General features: G+C 39.7%; 1 protein-coding gene across 2 annotated transcripts in view; it reads right to left on the reverse strand.

Moving 5' to 3' along the window:
• Nucleotides 1–3,411: 3,411 nt before the first annotated feature.
• ATP7A (ATPase copper transporting alpha) overlaps nt 3,412–18,798 on the reverse strand; it is an 86,602-nt gene continuing 71,215 nt past the window's right edge. For both annotated transcript variants that reach the window (XM_037132198.2, XM_037132197.2), the window contains exons 18-21: nt 11,808–12,011; nt 11,174–11,291; nt 8,041–8,143; nt 3,412–7,685 (exon numbers count right to left, since the gene is read on the reverse strand). In XM_037132198.2, coding sequence (XP_036988093.2) covers nt 7,409–7,685; nt 8,041–8,143; nt 11,174–11,291; nt 11,808–12,011 — 702 coding nt within the window. In that variant the 3' untranslated portion in view covers nt 3,412–7,408. The remainder of the gene's footprint in view (nt 7,686–8,040; nt 8,144–11,173; nt 11,292–11,807; nt 12,012–18,798) is intronic.

Raw genomic sequence — 18,798 nt, forward strand, 5'->3', positions numbered from 1 at the left:
CCATGAACATTCAGTGTGATGACAGGTATATTCAGTCTCCATCTGGGCACTGGCTGTATCTCTCCTAGGATTTTTCACTGTATCTCTGCCTCAATATGCTGCTTCTCATTATGCCCATTATGTCGACTTGGAGCGGTGGGGGTGAGGTATGCTGAGTCTCATCAGAGATTTCCACAGCCTTGCTGCTATAGATGTATAAGATGTCTCTGGCTATAGATTATTAAATACAATACTATTTTGAATTGCTCTAGAGTATAGGATCTCAAACTCAAGAATAGAAAATAAAAATACAAAGATGTGTGATAAAAGATTATTTGTGTTTTCTGGGATCGAGAGGCCTGTTACAAACCTCAGTTCAGGTGAATGTGGTTAAGCTACAATATATTTAACTGATTTCCTCTGCCCCTTTGGCGGTTTAACTACAAACCCCAATTTATTGCTCAAGTGTTTGTGATAGATGTTTTGTATTTTGCTGTATTATCGTATTACCAGTTTGGCTGGTTGGTTTATAAGTTTAAATACAAATAAATCAAACGTCTATTTTCCCGTTAAAAAAAAAGAAACAGACTCATACGTACAGAGAACAGACTGATGGTTGCCAGAGTGGAGGGGATTGAGGGGACTGGGTGAAACAGGTGAAGGGATTGAGAAGTATAGAGCGGCAGTTACAGAGTAGTCACTGGGATGTAAAGCACAGCGGGGAGTATAGTCAATAATATTGTAATAACTATGTATGGTGCCAGGTGGGTACTGGAAATATCAGGGGTAACAATTTGTAAAGTATATGATTGTCTAACCACTATGCTATATACCTTAAACTAATACAAAATAATATTGAATGTAAACTGTAATTTAAAAAAGAATGTTACCTAACAGAATCAGTCTAAAATTTTGACTTACTTCTTTCACTCAGCATAATACATTTCAGATCCAGTAATTTTTTTATGTATATTAATGGCTCTTTCTTGCTCATTGCATAGTAGTATTCCATTGTATGGATTTAGCACTGTTTGCTCACTCATTTGCCAACTGAAACACACTTGGGTTGTTTCTTGTTCTCGGCAATTATGAATAGAACCCCTAGCAGAACTTGAGAATAGGTTTTTGCATGAACAGAAGTTTCATTTTTCTATAGTTGTGCATCTCAACCAGGGACTATTTTGCCCCCAAAGGGTATTTGGCAATGTCTGGAAACATTTTGTCTCAACTTGGGCTCTGGGGGCAGCACTACTGCCATCTACTGGATGCGTCCACTAGGGATGCCGCTAAACATCCTACAATGCATAGGACGGCCCCTTGTAACCAGGAATTAGCTGGCCCGAAATGTCAATAGTGGCAAGGCTGAGAAACCTTGATCTGGTGTAAATGCCTAGGCGTGTGATCACTGGGTCATATGGCAAGTGTATGTATACAAGAACTGACCAAACTTTTCTCCACATTGGCTATGCCATTGTAGATTGCCACCTGTACTATAGGAGATTTCCAGTTGCTCCATATCTTTGCCAGTAAACTTGGATGGTTTAAATAGGTATATAGTGGGTTATTTCACTTGTGCCACTTTTTAAGAGTGAGGAAACAGCCCCATCTGGTGTGACTCAGTGGATTGAGTGCCAGCCTGTGAACCAGAAGGTCACTGGTTCAATTCCCAGTCAGAGCATGTTTCTGGGTTGTGGGCCAGGTCTCCAGCAGGAGACACATGAGAGGCAACCACACACTGATGTTTCTCTCCCACTCTTTTTCACTCCCTTCCTTTCTCTCTAAAGATAATGAAATTATTTTTAAAAAAGAGGAAACCTTTCCAGAAGCCCCAAGGACAATCTACCTCATCTCATTGTTTAGAACTGCATCACACACCTCTTCCTAAATTGTGGCGGACTCTGTCCAGCAGAGTCCGCCTGTTGTGGCTGACTGATGGCAAGAATGAATGCACAGGTGACAACAATCCTGTGGAGAAAAAGGGAACAGACACGACTACTCTCTCAAGGGGAGAGGGCCTATGGATGCCTTGGCCACTCCCCCAAGAGGGGAGCGCCCGGACCCTTGCCTAGACAGGCTTTTATTATTTTCTTGGGGTCTTACATCAGAGAAAGATTTATTATCTATCACATAGAATATTATTGTCTACATTCTAGGTACAATCAAGGAAATAAAAATAGCATGCAAAGGGGAATGGTGATGAGCTGATTAGCTCTGTCCTTGAGAGAACTCATACAGGCTTTGGAAATTACCTTGAAGATAGACAATACACATTTACTGTTTTAGACCAGGGTGATGGAGTTTTAGCAAGAGCAAGCCATAACAATCTGTATACATTTTCTCAGCCTGATTCCCACGGGAAAACTCGGTTTGAAGGTCTGGCTTCTGCCCACCACTTCACTTCTGTAGGTTTTCTATACAGAGCTGAGTCACATTTGCCAGACTGAAACAAACCCGTCCCCTACACTAAATCAATCACAAGTTATAGAGAATAGAATTATGAGTCATCACTGAGAATACTTGCTGAGACTTCAATATATATGTTCTGTAATTTTGTTAGACCTCCCCATATTTTCTCATGAAACGAACTAACAACAAAAAATATTACTTATAAGAAATCCCATACTTTGACGCTGTTCTTTCTCTGTGAATATGGTAGGTCTCCGGCTCCCAAAAGGAGTTGTCACAGTACCATAAGCAAATCAATTGTAAATCTGCTTTTTCCCTTCTCCTTTCTTCTTCTGGATATTTGTCCAGTAGGGCAGACTTGGAAAGTGGATGTTCTCACGTCAGACTTAGGAAAGGTCAGGGGGGTTGCGACTGATTTAAGAAAAGGATCTGACAAAATGGATTCCTTTTATTATTTTAGGTACATAATAAAGTGCATAAAATAAATGTTCTTTGTAGCATCACACTTCATTGGTTTATTGCAGGGGCGTCAAAATCATTTTCACTGGGGGCCACATCAGCCTCCCGGTTGCCTTCAAAGGGCCGAATGTAATGTTAGGCCTGTATAAATGTGACTACTCCTGAGCAGTTAAGCAACAGCTCGGCGCTGCTGCTGGGTAGAAACAAGGTTGCCAGGCCAGATAAAACAAGGTGGAGGGTGGGATTTGGCCCTTGGGCCTGTGTTTGCCACCTGTGTGGTAGACAATCTATCGAGAGAACAATTACATTCCTTTCTTCGATTCTCATCTTCACGAAATGATACACAAGTAGAGTCTGAAGGAAAACAGATTTCTTCCCTCCCACTCTCAGTGAATAAATGGTGCTCCCTCTAATCCTGCCTCATTGTTAACAGTAAAAAAACAAAACAAAACCCCAGAACACTAAAAAAGGTTGTTTGAAATTGCTGGTAGATGAGTTGGATGATTTAACAAATGAGACACTGACAAAAACATTTTTTTTTTACAATACTATAATTATAAAGTTGAAGGCACATCCTTGGCAGATCAAAATATGATCAATTACATGCTTATGGGAAAACAAACTACTAAATAACTTGACTCTGGTAGATGATTATTGCACAACATCGCCCACTGCTGTTTGGGTAGCAAACAATCAATGTTTAACAATGTTCAGTTAAACATTTCTTGAACCAAAAAACATAAGGTTGAGACGCCTGGTTTTGGCTACAAAAGGCATTTATTATCGATGCCATGACAGAAGCTCTTTTAAATGAAGAACAAGAATTCCTGCTTGTGTGCTTTATCTGGCTACTCATACCAGATAAACTTGCAGAAGGACTACAAACATTTAGTGTAAAAAGAGCTAATCATTTGGCATGAATTTATATATTTTTGTATTTGGTAAAATAACATTCTTAGTGATAGAAAAGTAAGAAACAACCAAAAAATCCAAAGGGAATGATTCCAGGAATGTTTTTATTCTCATTAAAATAACCAGTAACCAGATGCCTCAGCCACAGAAAATAACAACAGAGTAAAATAAATATGAAGAAAAATATTTTTAAAGCAAGATCCACAAGTAATGGAAAAAATTCTCTAAGAACATACATTCTTTATTTTAAGCTGTGTACATGAAAGATATGCACGCTTAAATTTTTGGAAATATCTGTCTACAGTGTTATTTAAGCATTCTGGACAAAAGAATAACTTTTAAAAAGTTACAGCACAATATAAAAGTATTTGTTCACAAGGCATCAAATTTAACACTAAAATGTTGATACTAAACTAGGAAAAATAACATTTCTAGTTTCACAAATGACAACCACACTCCTGTAGACTACAACACTAAGTACTTTAGGTGTGTTTTAATCTTTGAAGTTCAAAAGGCATCTTTGGATATTTAAGATAAAATGTGCCCCATAGTTGAGTCTGAACAAGCACTGAATATCAAAACACCCTGTTCACTTCAGCCTGAGGACATGGTTGCTGAGTGAATACAGAAGAAATGATAAATGAATAACAAATAAAGAACCTCAAATATCAAATTCAAATACACAGTAGTCCCTCAGTACCTTCAGCTTCACTCTCCCCCTATCGGTTATCTACAGTCAATTGTGGTCTGAAAATCTTCAATGAAAAATTCCAAGAAAAAAGACGATTCATAAGTTTTCAATTGTGTGCCATTCTGAGTAACGTGATGAAATCTCGTGCTGTCTCAGTCTGTCCAACCTGAGACCTGAATCATCCCTCTGTCCTGCATCTCCACACTATATCTGCTCCCTGCCCACGAAGTCCCTCAGTAGTCATGTCATTTACCAGATTGACGGTCACGGTATCACAGTGCTTGTGTTCCAGTTGCCCTCATGTTACTTAATAATGGCCCCAAAGTACAAGAGTAGAGATGCTGGCAATTCAGATATGCCCAAGAGAAATGATAAAGTGCTTCGTTTAAGTGAAAAGAACATATGATAGGGAAAAGCATAGTATGTGTAGCGTTTAGTATTGTCCATGGTTTCAGGCATGTATGGTGGTCTGGGAACATGTTCTGCGTGGGTAAAGCAGGACCACTGCCAATTTAGTTTCTTTCTATATGGTAATATGTGTGTGTGTGTTTATATACAGATATAAACACACACACACATAGACACACTTATAAACTTTGTTCTCACTAGTAACTAGTTATTTAACGCTAGTTACAACTAACTGAAAACCATATTTTGGGTCCCCCCCTCCATGTACTGCTTCTCTCTCCCATGAATACGGCTGCTCTGTGAAGCTAACAGGAGTTCAAGATTGCAAACGAGACTTGTGGGAGAGCATTCAAAGATGCTTACAGACATTTAAAGCTGGATACTTTCTAAAGAGCATGTTTTCTGCTCTGGCAGTAAGGGCTGGAACGAGATCCTTAATTTCCCCCACTACAGGCTGCTCCTTCCACTATCCTGTGACTTGGGTCCCTTGGCAGGCAGGGCCAAGAGCACAGCTCAAACATGCCCAGAACAATAAAAGCAGTAACTAGCTATATTCAAGTGCTTCAGAGAGAGGAAAAAAGTAAGAGTGACAGTGAGAGAGAGAGGTGGGCTTCTTTTTTGAAAACTCTAATATATGCCTGTCATATTAAGTGTTTCTTCTAGGTATGCTAGGCCATTGGAATGAAAGGAAGAAAATGTTAAAACTCAAACCAGTAGCATGGAAGGTAGCATAGGCATTGGTCTAAGGAAAGGCCTAGACTACAAACTCATTCACACTTCATTAAAATGGGTTTGCCTTTCTAGATTAATAGCACCTTCATGAAGTTTCAGCTCTCTCTAAAATAGCTGAGATAAAAATGAGATCTTTTCTGAATCTACAAAGACAGCATGGAATAATGTTGTAAACTTCTTTGTGTGTGTGTGTGTGTGTGTGTGTGTGTGTGTGAAAAGATAACAGAGAAAGGAAGTAGGCTGGGAAGACACCCATCTTCTACTCCCACCTGATTGCACTCTGTCCTATCAAAATGATTTTTAATCGTTATTACTGACCTCAAGCAGAGAAAAGAACTAACATTTACTGATTACCAACTGTATGTGCTAGGCACTGTGCTAGCAGTTTTACAAATGGCAGTGGGAACAAAACATTGGAAATTCACTTATGAGTTCTCTTCACTTATGTATTCTACATAAGAAATCCATCTCACAATTAACAAGGGAATTTCAATAGCAAGACAAGTACCAGATCTCTGGCCAGTAGTGTATTATCTCCCAGGCACTTACAGGGGAATTTCTAAATTGATATGGCAATGACAACAAGCCCCTGAATTTGCCAATCACACTAACTAATTAGCAAGTGCAAATGTTTTAAACTAGAGAAAAGTACAGATTTGCCTGAAAGGTATCACAACCTAGGGAAATTCTCATTTCAGTATTATAATTTATTGTATTTTTGGTAAAAAGCAGTTTTGTGTAATAGCATTATTTTAAAGTCATTTTGAGGGCTTACCTAAAACACTAAAAGACAATTAAAATCTATTAAATTATATCTACCAGCTATGGTCTTATTTTTAAAAAAGGGACAGATTTAGTGAGTCCAGGTAATTTTATGACCCGTATATGTTGAACGTGGTTTAAAAAAATCTTTGATCTTTGAAAACAACCGTGGAAGAGGCTCAAAATCTTCAGTTTGGGCATCGATGCTGACAGAACAACTTAGCGCTTGAACTCAGAGAGGAGTGAATCGGAAGCTTCCGCCAAGCTTGGGAGTCACTGCAGGAAGAATCTGCTATGCTTTTTACAAGGGAAAGAGGGGAAGCAGGGCACGCTACCTTTAAGGATGTTCGAACTACAAGATAAAGAAAGGAATAAGATACTGGAAAAATTGTCAGTTATTTTTATCATTGAAAAAACTACCCACACTTAGCTTCCTCAAAGGAAATTACAAAAGAAAACATACTGGGTCATCTACGAAAGCAACTGCAAGGACCTAGGTGCAGGGAGAATAAGGCGGGGGGCGGGGATCAAGCCAGTAATAATTAAGGCACATCTATGTTTAAACAGTTTCTACTGTTTTCTTTCTAAAACTAGATGCTTTATACAACGCTTTGAAAGCCGCAGTTCCCCATCTGGCAGGGATCAGTGCTCAAGAAGCTCCTCGGGATCATACTCTGAAATCTTCAAATATTTAATTCCTGTCTCCTTCAGCTCCCCCCGCCTCAACTAAAACAAATGATCTATCACTTTAGCGGCAGTTTGGCAATCTTCAATGGTAGGACTTGCTGGCTTGCTGTAAAGCTCACTGGCTTACTTTACCTGTTGCTAGGGAAAACAAAACAAGAGATTGCAAATTCACTCTAAATAAAGCTGGCTTCAGAGCGTTGATGCCCTGATAAAGATATTGTTGCCATCTGGAAAAATGCGATGCAAATAAAATCCCTAGTATAAGACCAACACCAAGTCCTTCCTCAATATTTTGCAAGGCGAAGGTGACGGTGGTGAGTGGTGAGTCAGTGCACGTGGACAGGCGCTCGTGGGGCTGCTCCCTGAGGCCTGTTACAACGCGGTGTCGTCTTCTTCCCTGCATTCTCCCACCAGGAGCGAGTGCTTGTCGGGTTCACTGGTAGCAATGCTGGTTAAGGACCGTTTATCCGACCACAGGGAGTTGATGGAGGCTCTGCTGTAATTCACAATGCGGTGCAGCAAACCCAGTTTCGGAGAATTTCTTGAGGTGTCGTCTATTCCGACGTGAACGCTGATTTGTGAAAGGCTCTTCTGTCCCATCGGGCTTCGGGCACGCAGTTCGTAATTCTCATAAGTTGGTTTCCTGTACCTGGACACATGCAAGAGCACGCTGGATTGAAATAACCAAATGTGAACTAGATGCCTGTTACATCCCAAACTGAAAGATTTGCCCGGTACAAAATGTGCAAAGGAGGTCCCTGCTAGGAAAGCAGTTCAAAAGGCATGGAACGTAGTCACATGATCAGTCATCCCGCCTCTCAGAGCCCACGTACTCAATTTTGCCCCACTTGGTCTTTGTGCTTGCAATGTGACAATTGTGTAGCTAACATTTATATTAAGACATTTTGGGCTTATCATTAATCAACATAACAAAATCCATGAAGACGGACTGAGGATGATAAAAGGAGTATAAAATATGAACGTGCGCAAGCCATCATACTTACAGTTTCAGGAAGAGAGAAGAAAGCACTACTGAGACAGATGAAGCGGCCATAGCAGCAGACCCCATCCAGGGCTGCAGAACCAAACCAACGGGCATAAACACTCCTAGGAAACAAGGGTAGGTTAGTTAGGGCAGATACTACTGAGCAGATCACTGATGTGGTTGGTTATCCAGTGCTTATTTACAAATCATTTACTTGCTTGAAATTTAGCTTCCTGTTGCTGGAGATTTATGTGGCTGCTGATTTTTCCACTAGAACAGCGCTTCTGTGAACATTCTTGGGAATGTCTCCCTGGGCACACATCTGAGAATCACCCCAGAGCACACACCTACAGGGGAAGCTGCTGGCTTATAACACGGACACATATTCAGCTTCCGGTGGATATTCCTCACTTGTTCCCCCAGTTGGTTGTACCAGATCACAATACTATCAACAGGAAATGAAAGTTCATGTTCTACAAACTCGTCTACACTTAGTCTTGACAGACATGTTAATATTTTGTTCATATGACATGGATGAGATAGACTTATGGCACTTTAAATTTTTTATGTACTTATCTGTATTTTCTACTTTTTGTACAGTGATCACATATTACTTAGAGATAATGTTTAAAAAAATCACTTGCTCCATGAATTAATGTCTCTGGATTTTGATTGTCCTTTGACTCTTTGTCCTCTTGGCATTGGTGTGTTTATCAACAGCTTTGTGATTGCTCTCATGTCATTTTATGTCTTTCTCTGGCTCCCAAATCAGAGAGAACAAGAAGAAAGTGACGACTATTTCTCTTATGTTATTACTAACTTCTACCAAGCTCCTAAGTACAGGAGATTATCAGATGTGTATTATACCATTCTATAATGGTTTTTCTTGATCATATTTCTTCATTCAGTATCTCTCATCTGGTCCCCAAACTGAAAAAAAAAAAAAAACCCAACCCTGTTGGCTATTATAACACCACACGAAGAGCAGGAATTCTCTGTATGCTGGAATCACAAGCACGTGGCAATACAAAACCTCATGCAAAGGAAAAAAGACAGAAACTACACAGGTTAAAATGCTAAGGGTAGTTGCATTTGGGTAGTGAGATCAATGGTAAATTTGTTCCCTTGAGCAAAGATCATATAAGTAAATAGATATATATGAGTATGATAGTATATGTAGAAAGAAATGAGCTAAGGTAGCAAAATACAATTACTTGATGAATAGGTTAAGGGCATAGAGGTTTTCACTGTATGACTTGTTTCCTTATCTATGTGACTTTGGAATTTTTCAAAACGTAAATTGAGAGGGAAATGTAAAGTAAGATAAAATAAACCTGTCAGAATACTTACACCTTCTAGATTACAATCAACATTGCTGAAAATTAAAATAGTTGATTTTGCCCTGGCTGGTATGACTCAGTGAATTGAATGTAGGCTTATGAACCAAAGAGTTGCTGGTTCGACTCCCAGTTGGGCCATATGCCTGGGTTGCAGGCTGGGTCCCTGACGCGGGGTTTGCAAGAGGCAATCACAGGTTAATGTTTCTCTCTTTCACTTTCTCCCTCCCTTCCCCTCTCTCTAAGAATAAATAAAATCTTTAAAAAAATAAAATTGTTGACTTCCGCCAAGATGGAGGCGTAGGTGGAAGCACTGTACCTCCTCCCACAACCAAGTTTAAAAACAACAAAGTTTTAGCAACAAAAACGCAGCCAAAACCACAGAAAATTGAACTTCACGGAAGTCTGACAACGACGAACCCTTCAGCCAAACCAGCACGAACAGATCAAAACATGGCTCAAGAAGAACTTAGAGCCCCAGAGCCGATAAAACTAAGCGATGAAGAAATAGCCAAACTTTCAGATGCACAGTTCAAAACACTGGGGATCAGGATGCTCACAGAACTGGTTAATTTTAGTCACAAATTAGAGAAACATATGAAGGCTAAACTAATTGAAATGAAGGGAAATGCACAGGAAACCAATAGTAATGGAAAGGAAGCTGGGACTCAAATCAAAGGAGTGGACCAGAAAGAGGAAAAAAATGACCAAACAGAAAAAGATGTAGAAACAACAATTCAAAAAAATGAGGAGAGGCTTAGGAACCTCCAGGACATCTTTAAATGTTCCAACATCAGAATTATAGGGGTGCCACAAGGGGAAGAGGAACAGCCACGAGTGGAAAACTTATTTGAACAAATAATAAAGGAGAATTTCCCCAATCTGGCAAAGGAAATTTTCCTGGACTTCCAGGAAATCCGGGAAGCTCAGAGAGTCCCAAAGAAGTTGGACCCAAGAAGGAACACACCAAGGCACATCATCATTACATTAGCCAAGATTAAAATGAAGGAGAGAATTCTAGAAGCAGCAAGAGATAAGGGGACAGTCACCTACAAAGGAGTGCCCATCAGACTGTCAGCAGATTTCTCAAAAGAGACCTTACAGGCAAGAAGGGGCTGGAAAGAAGTATTCCAAGTCATGAAAACCAAAGACCTACAAACAAGATTGCTCTATCCAGCAAAGTTTTCATTTAGAATAGAAGGACAGATAAAGTGCTTCTCAGATAAGATCAAATTCAAGGAGTTCATCATCACCAAGCCCTTATTATATGAAATGTTAAAGGGACTTATCTAAGAAAAAGAAGTTAAAGAAACATGAACAGTGAAAGGACAGCAAACTCACAGTTATTAACAACCACACCTAAAACAAAAGCAAACTAAGAGGACAGCTAGATCAGGAGCAGAACCATAGAAATGAAGATCACATGGAGGGTTAGCAACAGGGGAGTGGGAGAAGGAGAAGGGGAGAGAAGGTACAGAAAATAAACAGCATAGATGGTAGGTAGAAAATAGATAGGGGGGAAGGCAAGAATAGTAGGGGAGACATAGAATCTAAAGAACTTGAGACACGTGCTCATAAACTAAAGGGGGGGAACGGTGGGGGAGGGGATGTGCAGGGTGGAGGGCAATGAAGGGGGGAATAGAACAACTGTCATAGCATAATCAATAAAATATATTAAAAAATTAAATTGTTGATTTTAATATTATCTCTTAGCACACCAGCAGGCTACATACAAAAAATGAGCTTGAAACTAATAAAAAGACTAAAAGATCCAAAACAATAGGGACAAAGTGATACTTGTTAACAGTCACATACCAGCAGCTATGGGGATTCCAACCAGATTATAAATTAGAGCGAAGACGAAGTTTATCCGAATCCTCTTGACTGTCTTCCTTGATAAATCAATACTTGCTACTACGTCCAGAAGATCATTCTGAGAACAGAAATATTTGTCATATTAGTGAGAGACTATCTTGACTAGTAACTTTTGCATATGCTACTGTGTATATTGGAGGTGACATGTACTTTAGGGTGATATGTGAATTAACTACAAATCTCAGATATTGCCAACAATTTGAGTCAGCTTTGGAAGATGCTGTTCAGGAATTTTTCTCAGGGTTCTGAAAACACATGTAGGGTTGTATGCTGGAAGAGGGATTAAATGCTATTAAAAGAACATCAGTATTCACTGAAGATAATTTTAAGTATGTTCCCAAGTCTTGCTCTTCACTTTAGAAGCTTGTCATTCTCCTTTGCTTTACTGGATTGAGAAAGTCTAGAAGTAAATAGTAAAACTTCTCATACACCCACCATGAATTCTCCCAGACTCCATAGCCAGGAGCAAGGGAATCAGAAGAACAGAATCATCATGCTGGATGTACTTTACGATACTACCCCTGAGCATGGAGAGCAGACTCACACTCTGCAAAGTTCAGGCCACAGCACTTACCCTTATCAAAACCACGTCGGCTGCTTCAATGGCTACATCTGTGCCCGTGCCGATGGCAATTCCAACATTGGCCATGGCAAGAGCAGGGGAGTCATTGATTCCATCTCCTACCATTGCTACCCGTTTCCCCTCCTCTTGAAGTTGCTTCACCTTAGCAACCTTGTGGGAAGGTAGAACTTCAGCAAATACCTTAGTGATGCCGACCTACACCAGGAAAAAAAAAAACTGCAGTCAAGAAAGATTACTGAGATGCTGGGAAGATGGCGACGGAGTAAGACGCAGCTGATGCTAGCTCCTGTACTCATGGGTGAAAATCCTGGCAGATCTATAGAGAAACAGCACAATAAACCATCGGTTGCCCAGCATTTATGAAATTAAAAGACCAGAGATTGTGACCGACGCTGAAACACCAGACAGCGGCAGAGTCAGCTACTGGAGCTGGGTCTCACTCGGCCCCTGTACTGCTGCCAGAGCAACAGGCCTGGGAGCCGAGGAGTCAGGTACAGAAGCCGGACACTCCAAGCTCCTCTGACGGTCCTGGGTGGCAGAGGAGTCAGGAACCGGAGCTGGGACACTCTCGGCCCCTGTGCCAATGCCATAGCTACCAGCCTGGGCAACGGAAGGGGCAGTTGCAGGAGCTGGGACACCGGAGGGCCCTGTGACACCACCATAGAGACGGGCCTGGGCCCTGAGGAGCCAGCTACGGGAGCCGGGACATTCTCAGCCCCAGTGCCGCTGCCATGGCGACGGGACTGGAGGCGGGGAGTCAGGTATGGAAGCCGGGATGCTCCAAACCCCTGTGACAGCAGTGGGCAGCAGAGGAGCCAGCTACGGGAGCCGGGACGTTCCCAGTCCCTGTGCCGCTGCCGTAATAACGGGCCTGGGTGCTTGAGGAGGCGGCTACTAGAGCCCGGACATTCAGCAGTGGTAGGCGACCAATGCAGGGACCAGCGCGAGGACCAGTGTGAGAGTAGGTGGAGACGAAGAACATCAAGAAAATTCAAGGAGTCTGCACCACTGAACTTCACAAGGATCATACCCCAGAAGTTCACACCATAAAACCAGGGTTTCAGAACAGATCAATTTTAGAAGCAGAGACTAACAAGTAGAGTCTCAAACAATGGAAAGACAAAGAAACAATCCCCAAATGAAAGAAAAAGCAGAAATTTCAGAAACAATGTTAGATGAAATAGAGGCTGATCAACTATCAGATAGGGAATTCAAACCACTGGTTATTACGAAGTTCAAAGAGCTCACAGTGAACTACCAGAAACTACAGGGGAACTACAATGATCTCTCTGCAAACTACAGCAACATGAAAAAGGAAATGGAAACTATCACCAAGGGACAAGAGGAAATGAAGAATACAGTTTCCGAATTGAAGAACACAGTAGAAAGTTTCAAAAGTAGGATAGATGAAGCGGAGGATAGGATTAGTGAGTTCGAGGACAAGGTTGAAAGCATCTCACAGAAAGAGCAAGAAAATGAAAAGAGGCTCAGAAAGAATGAAGAGGGATTAAGAGAAATGCAAGACAATATGAAACGTAATAATATCCGAATAATAGGAATACCAGAAGGAGAAGAACAAGAACAAGGGATAGAAAACGTATTTGAATGAGTAATGAGAGAAAATTTCCTTAATTTGATAAGAGAAAAAGTCTCACAAATCCAGGAATCACAGAGAGTCCCAATCAAGAGGAACCCAAGGAGGCCCACTTCAAGACACATCATCATCAAAATGGCAAAGTTCCAAGACAAAGAGAGAATCTTAAAGGCAGCGAGGGAGAAAAAAGAAGTAACATACAAGGGAGACCCAATAAGGTTAGCTACGGACTTCTCAATGGAAAACACTTGAAGCAAGAAGAGAATGGCAAGAAATATTCCAAGTAATGAGAACCAGAGGCCTACAACCAAGGCTATTTTACCCAGCAAGGCTCTCAATCAAGATAGCGGACCAAATAAAGAGCTTCCAAGACAAAAGAAGTCTAAAAGAATATGCCTCCACCAAACCAGCCCTACAAGAAATACTAAAAGGACTGCTTTAAGGAAAGGAAGGAAAAGAGAGAGACAGAGAGGAACACAGGTACAAAAATGGCAATGAATAAGTACCTATCAATAATAACCTTAAACGTAAATGGATTAAATGCTCCAATCAAAAGACACAGAATAGCTGCATGGATAAGAAAGCATGACCCACACATATGCTGCCTACAAGAGACCCATCTCAGGACAAAAGACCATCACAGACTTAAAGTGAAGGGCTGGAAACAAATTTTCCAAAAAAATGGACAAAAAAAGCTGGGGTAGCAATTCTCATATCAGACAAAATAGACTTCAAAAAAAGGGCCATAAAGAGAGACCCAGAAGGTCACTTCATGATACTCAAGGGAAGAATCCACCAACAAGACATTAACATCGTAAATATATATGCGGCCAACATAGGGGCACCCAAATATATCAAGAAAATCTTACAGGACTTCAAGAAAGATATTGACAGCAACACAATTATAGTAGGGGATTTTAACACCCCACTATCAAAAATGGACAGATCTTCCAAACAAATTATCAACAAAGATATTGTGGCATTAAACAACACCCTAGATGAAATGGACTTAACTGATATATATAGAGCCCTTCATCCCAAAGAAGCTAAATACACATTCTTTTCAAATGCACATGGAACATTTTCAAAGATAGACCACATGATAGGACACAAAATGAGCCTCAACAAATTCAAGAATATTGAAATCATACCAAGCATCTTCTCTGACCACAAGGGACTGAAATTGGAAACCAACCCCAAAGAAAAAAACCCAAAGCACCCAAAATCATGGAGACTGAATGGTATGCTATTAAACAATGAATGGGTCAAGAATGAAATTAGGGAAGAAATCAAAATGTTTCTGGAAACAAATAAAAATGATCTCACAACAACCCAAAACTCATGGGACACGCGAAGGCAGTCCTGAGAGGAAAGTTTATTTGGCAATACAGGCCTACCTAAAGAAGATAGAAACATTTCAAACAAACAACCTAACCCTACACCTGCAAGAACTCAAGGAACAACAACAAAGACAGCCCAGAGCAAGCAGAAGGAAGGAAATAACCAAAATTAGAGCAGTATTAAATGACATAGAAACTAAAAGCACAATTTTAAGGATCAATGAATCCAGGAGTTGGTTCTTTGAGAAGATAAACAAAATAGACAAACCTTTAAGTAGGCTCATCAGGAAAAGAAGAGAGAGGACACAAATAAACACAATCAGAAGTGAAAGAGGAGAGATTACAACTGATACCACAGAAACAGAAGGGACTGTAAGAAATTACTATGAAGAACTGTATGCCAAGAAATTTGAAAACCTAGGGGAAATGGACACATTTCTAGAAAAATATAATCTCCCAAAACTCAGTGAAAAAGAAGTAGAACACCTGAATAGACCAATAACAGCAAAAGAAATTAAAGCAGTAATCAAAAAACTCCCATCACACAAAAGCCCTGGACCAGATGGTTTCACAGGAGAATTCTGCAAAGCATTTAAGGAAGAGCTAACCCCTATTCTCCACAGACTATTCCAAAAAATCCAGAAGGATGGAAAACTCCCAAATTCTTTTTATGAAGCCAGCATCATCTTAATTCCAAAACCAGATAGAGACACAACAAAGAAAGAAAGGTTCAGGCCAATATCGCTGATGAACATAGATGCTAAAATCCTCAACAAAATATTGGCAAATGCATCCAACAATATATCAAAAAGATCATACACCATGACCAAGTGGGATTCATCCCAGGGATGCAAGGATGGTTCAATATTTGCAAATCAGTAAATGTAATACATCACACAAACAAAAGCAAAGACAAAAATCCCATGATCATATCAATAGATGCGGAAAAAGCTTTCGATAAGGTACAACACCCATTTATGATAAAAACACTCAGCAAAGTGGGAATACAGGGAGCATTTCTCAATATAATAAAGGCCATATATGAGAGACCTACAGCCAATATCATACTCAATGGGAAAAAACTAAAAGCTTTTCCACTAAGATCAGGAACAAGACAAGGATGTCCACTTTCACCACTTCTATTCAATATAGTATTGGAAGTTTTAGCCACAGTGATCAGGCAAGAAAAGGAAATAAAAGGCATCCAAATAGGAAAGGAGGAAGCAAAACTGTCACTGTTTGCAGATGACATGATAGTGTACATGGAAAATCCTATAGACTCTACCCAAAAACTGCTCAAACTAATTAATGAATTTGGCAAAACAGCTGGTTACAAAGTCAATATCCAGAAATCAAAGGCATTTTTGTATACCAACAGTGAATCAGCAGAAGTAGGAATCAAGGAAAAAAATCCCATTTGATATATCAAAAAGAAAAATAAAATATCTGGGAATAAACCTAACTAAGGAGGTAAAAGACCTGTATGCAGAAAACTACACAGCCCTGAAGAAAGAAATCAAGGAAGACACAAACAAATGGAAACATATACCTTCTTCATGGATTGGAAGAATTAACATCATCAAAATGTCCATACTACCCAAAGCAATATACAGATTCAATGCAATAACCTATTAAAATACCAATGGCATATTTCACAGACATAGAACAAACACTTTGAAAATTTATATGGAACCATAAACGAGCACGAATAGCAGCTGCTCTTTTGAGAAAGAAGAGCAAAGTAGGGGGGATCACAATACCTGATATCAAACTGTATTACAAGGCCACTGTAATCAAAACAGCCTGGTACTGGCATAAAAACAGGCACATAGACCAATGGAACAGAACAGAGAGCCCAGAAATCAACCCAACTCTCTACAGTCAATTAATATTCGACAAAGGGGGCAGTAACATACAATGGAGTAAAGATAGCCTCTTCAGCAAATGGTGTTGGGAGAACTGGACAGCTACGTGCAAAAAAAAATGAAACTTGAGCACAGACTTACACCATACACCAAAATAAATTCAAGGTGGATAAAAGACTTAAATGTAAGTCGTGACACCATTAAAGTCCTAGAGGAGAACATTGGCAAGAAAATCTCAGATATTTCACCCAGCAACTTCTTTACTGATATGTCCCCTAGAGTAAGGAATGTAAAGGAAAGAATAAACAAATGGGATCTCATCAAAATAAAAAGCTTCTGCATGGCTAAAGAAAACAGTATTAAATTAGCAAGACAACCAACTGTATGGGAAAACATATTTGCCAATGATACCTCAGACAAAGGTTTAATCTCCAAAATATACAAAGAACTTACACGACTCCACTCTAAGAAGACACCCAACCCAATTAAAAAATGGGAAAAGGACTTGCATAAACACTTCTCCAAGGAGGACATACAGAACATTCAGAGACACATGAAGAGATGCTCAATATCGTTAGCTATCAGAGAGATGCAAATTAAAACCACAATGAGATACCACTTTACACCAGTCAGGATGGCTGTCATAAACAAAGCAACAAACAACAAATGTTGGAGAGGTTGTGGGGAAAAGGGGTCCTTAGTTCACTGTTGGTGGGATTGCAGACTGGTACAACCATTATGGAAAACAGTATGGAATTTTCTCAGAAAAAAAAAATCGACCTGCCTTTTGACCCAGCAATTCCACTGCTGGGATTATATCCTAAGAATCTTAAAACATCAATATCAAAGAACCTATGCACCACAATGTTCATAGCAGCACAATTTACAATAGCCAAGAGTTGGAAGCAACCTAGGTGCCCATCAGTAAACGAATGGATCAAAAAATTGTAGTACATATACACAATGGAATTCTATGCAGCAGAGAGAAAGAAGGAGCTACTACCTTTTGCAACAACATGGATGGAACTGGAAAGCATTATGCTGAGTGAAATAGGCCAGGCATTGAAGGACAAATACCATATGATCTCACCTTTGACAGGAAGCTAAACAACAAAACAAACAAGCAAGCAGAAAAAAAAAACAACAAAGACACTGAAATAGAGAACAAGGGGATAGTCACCAGAGGGGAGAAGGAAGGGAAGTTAAGTGGAAAAAGGGGGAGGGATTTGGAGGAACAAATAGGAAGGACACAGGGACGAGAACTAAGGGGGGTGGAAATGGGAGGGAGGTGGGGAGCAAGGGGCGGGGGAGGCTGGGATGGGAAAAATAGACATAAAACTGTACTTGAAAAATAACTAAATAAAATTAATTAAAAAAAATAAAAATAAAAATAATTTCATTTAAAAACTATACAAATAACATATGTAAATATATTTAAAATTAAACAATACATACATGGAGTAAAAAAAAAAAAAAAAAGAAAGATTACTGAATACCTGAAACAGAGCTTGGTGTTAATGAGCTATCATTTTCCACCCACCAGATGTCCAAATTTTAAAAGACTGATAATGTCCAGTGATAATGAGGACTGGGAGAGAGGAGCTCCCTTATACACTGTCGGTGAGTGTGTACATTGGTACTGTTTTTTGGAGGGTCGCATCTATCAAAGTATGTATATCACTTGGTTCAGCAATTCCACGTCTAGCTCTACTTTGGACATACAGGTACAAGCACAAAGGTATGGCCAAGGATGCACAATATTATCCTGCTGTAACAATAAAATTTTCAAAACCACTGAAATGCCCATCATTAGAGAAATGGTTAATTAAATTATGATGTATACCACACCATAGAATTCCATGCACCAATATAGAAAAATAATAACTGGATGTTCAGACATGGACGAAGCGCCAAGGCATATATACTGTTATGTAAAAAAGCACAATGCTAAAAGATCTATACAAGAATGATCCAATTTATGTTGAAAATGCCAAAACTATACACTTGTATGTGAACATGTACACATATGAAACAGTGTGGGGGGTAGGACCTGACAGGGAGCTTGGGAAAAGGGTGAATATAAAATTGGGAAAATATAAAATTTTCACTTTATATTCTTTTGTATTTTTTAATGCAAGAATGTGTTATTTAATAGATGAAAAGACTAACATGAGAAAAGTTTT

Source organism: Artibeus jamaicensis, unplaced genomic scaffold, assembly GCF_021234435.1.
Source record: "Artibeus jamaicensis isolate MK-2021 breed Jamaican fruit bat unplaced genomic scaffold, CSHL_Jam_final contig_241, whole genome shotgun sequence".
In the NCBI taxonomy this organism is placed as follows: Eukaryota; Metazoa; Chordata; class Mammalia; order Chiroptera; family Phyllostomidae; genus Artibeus; species Artibeus jamaicensis.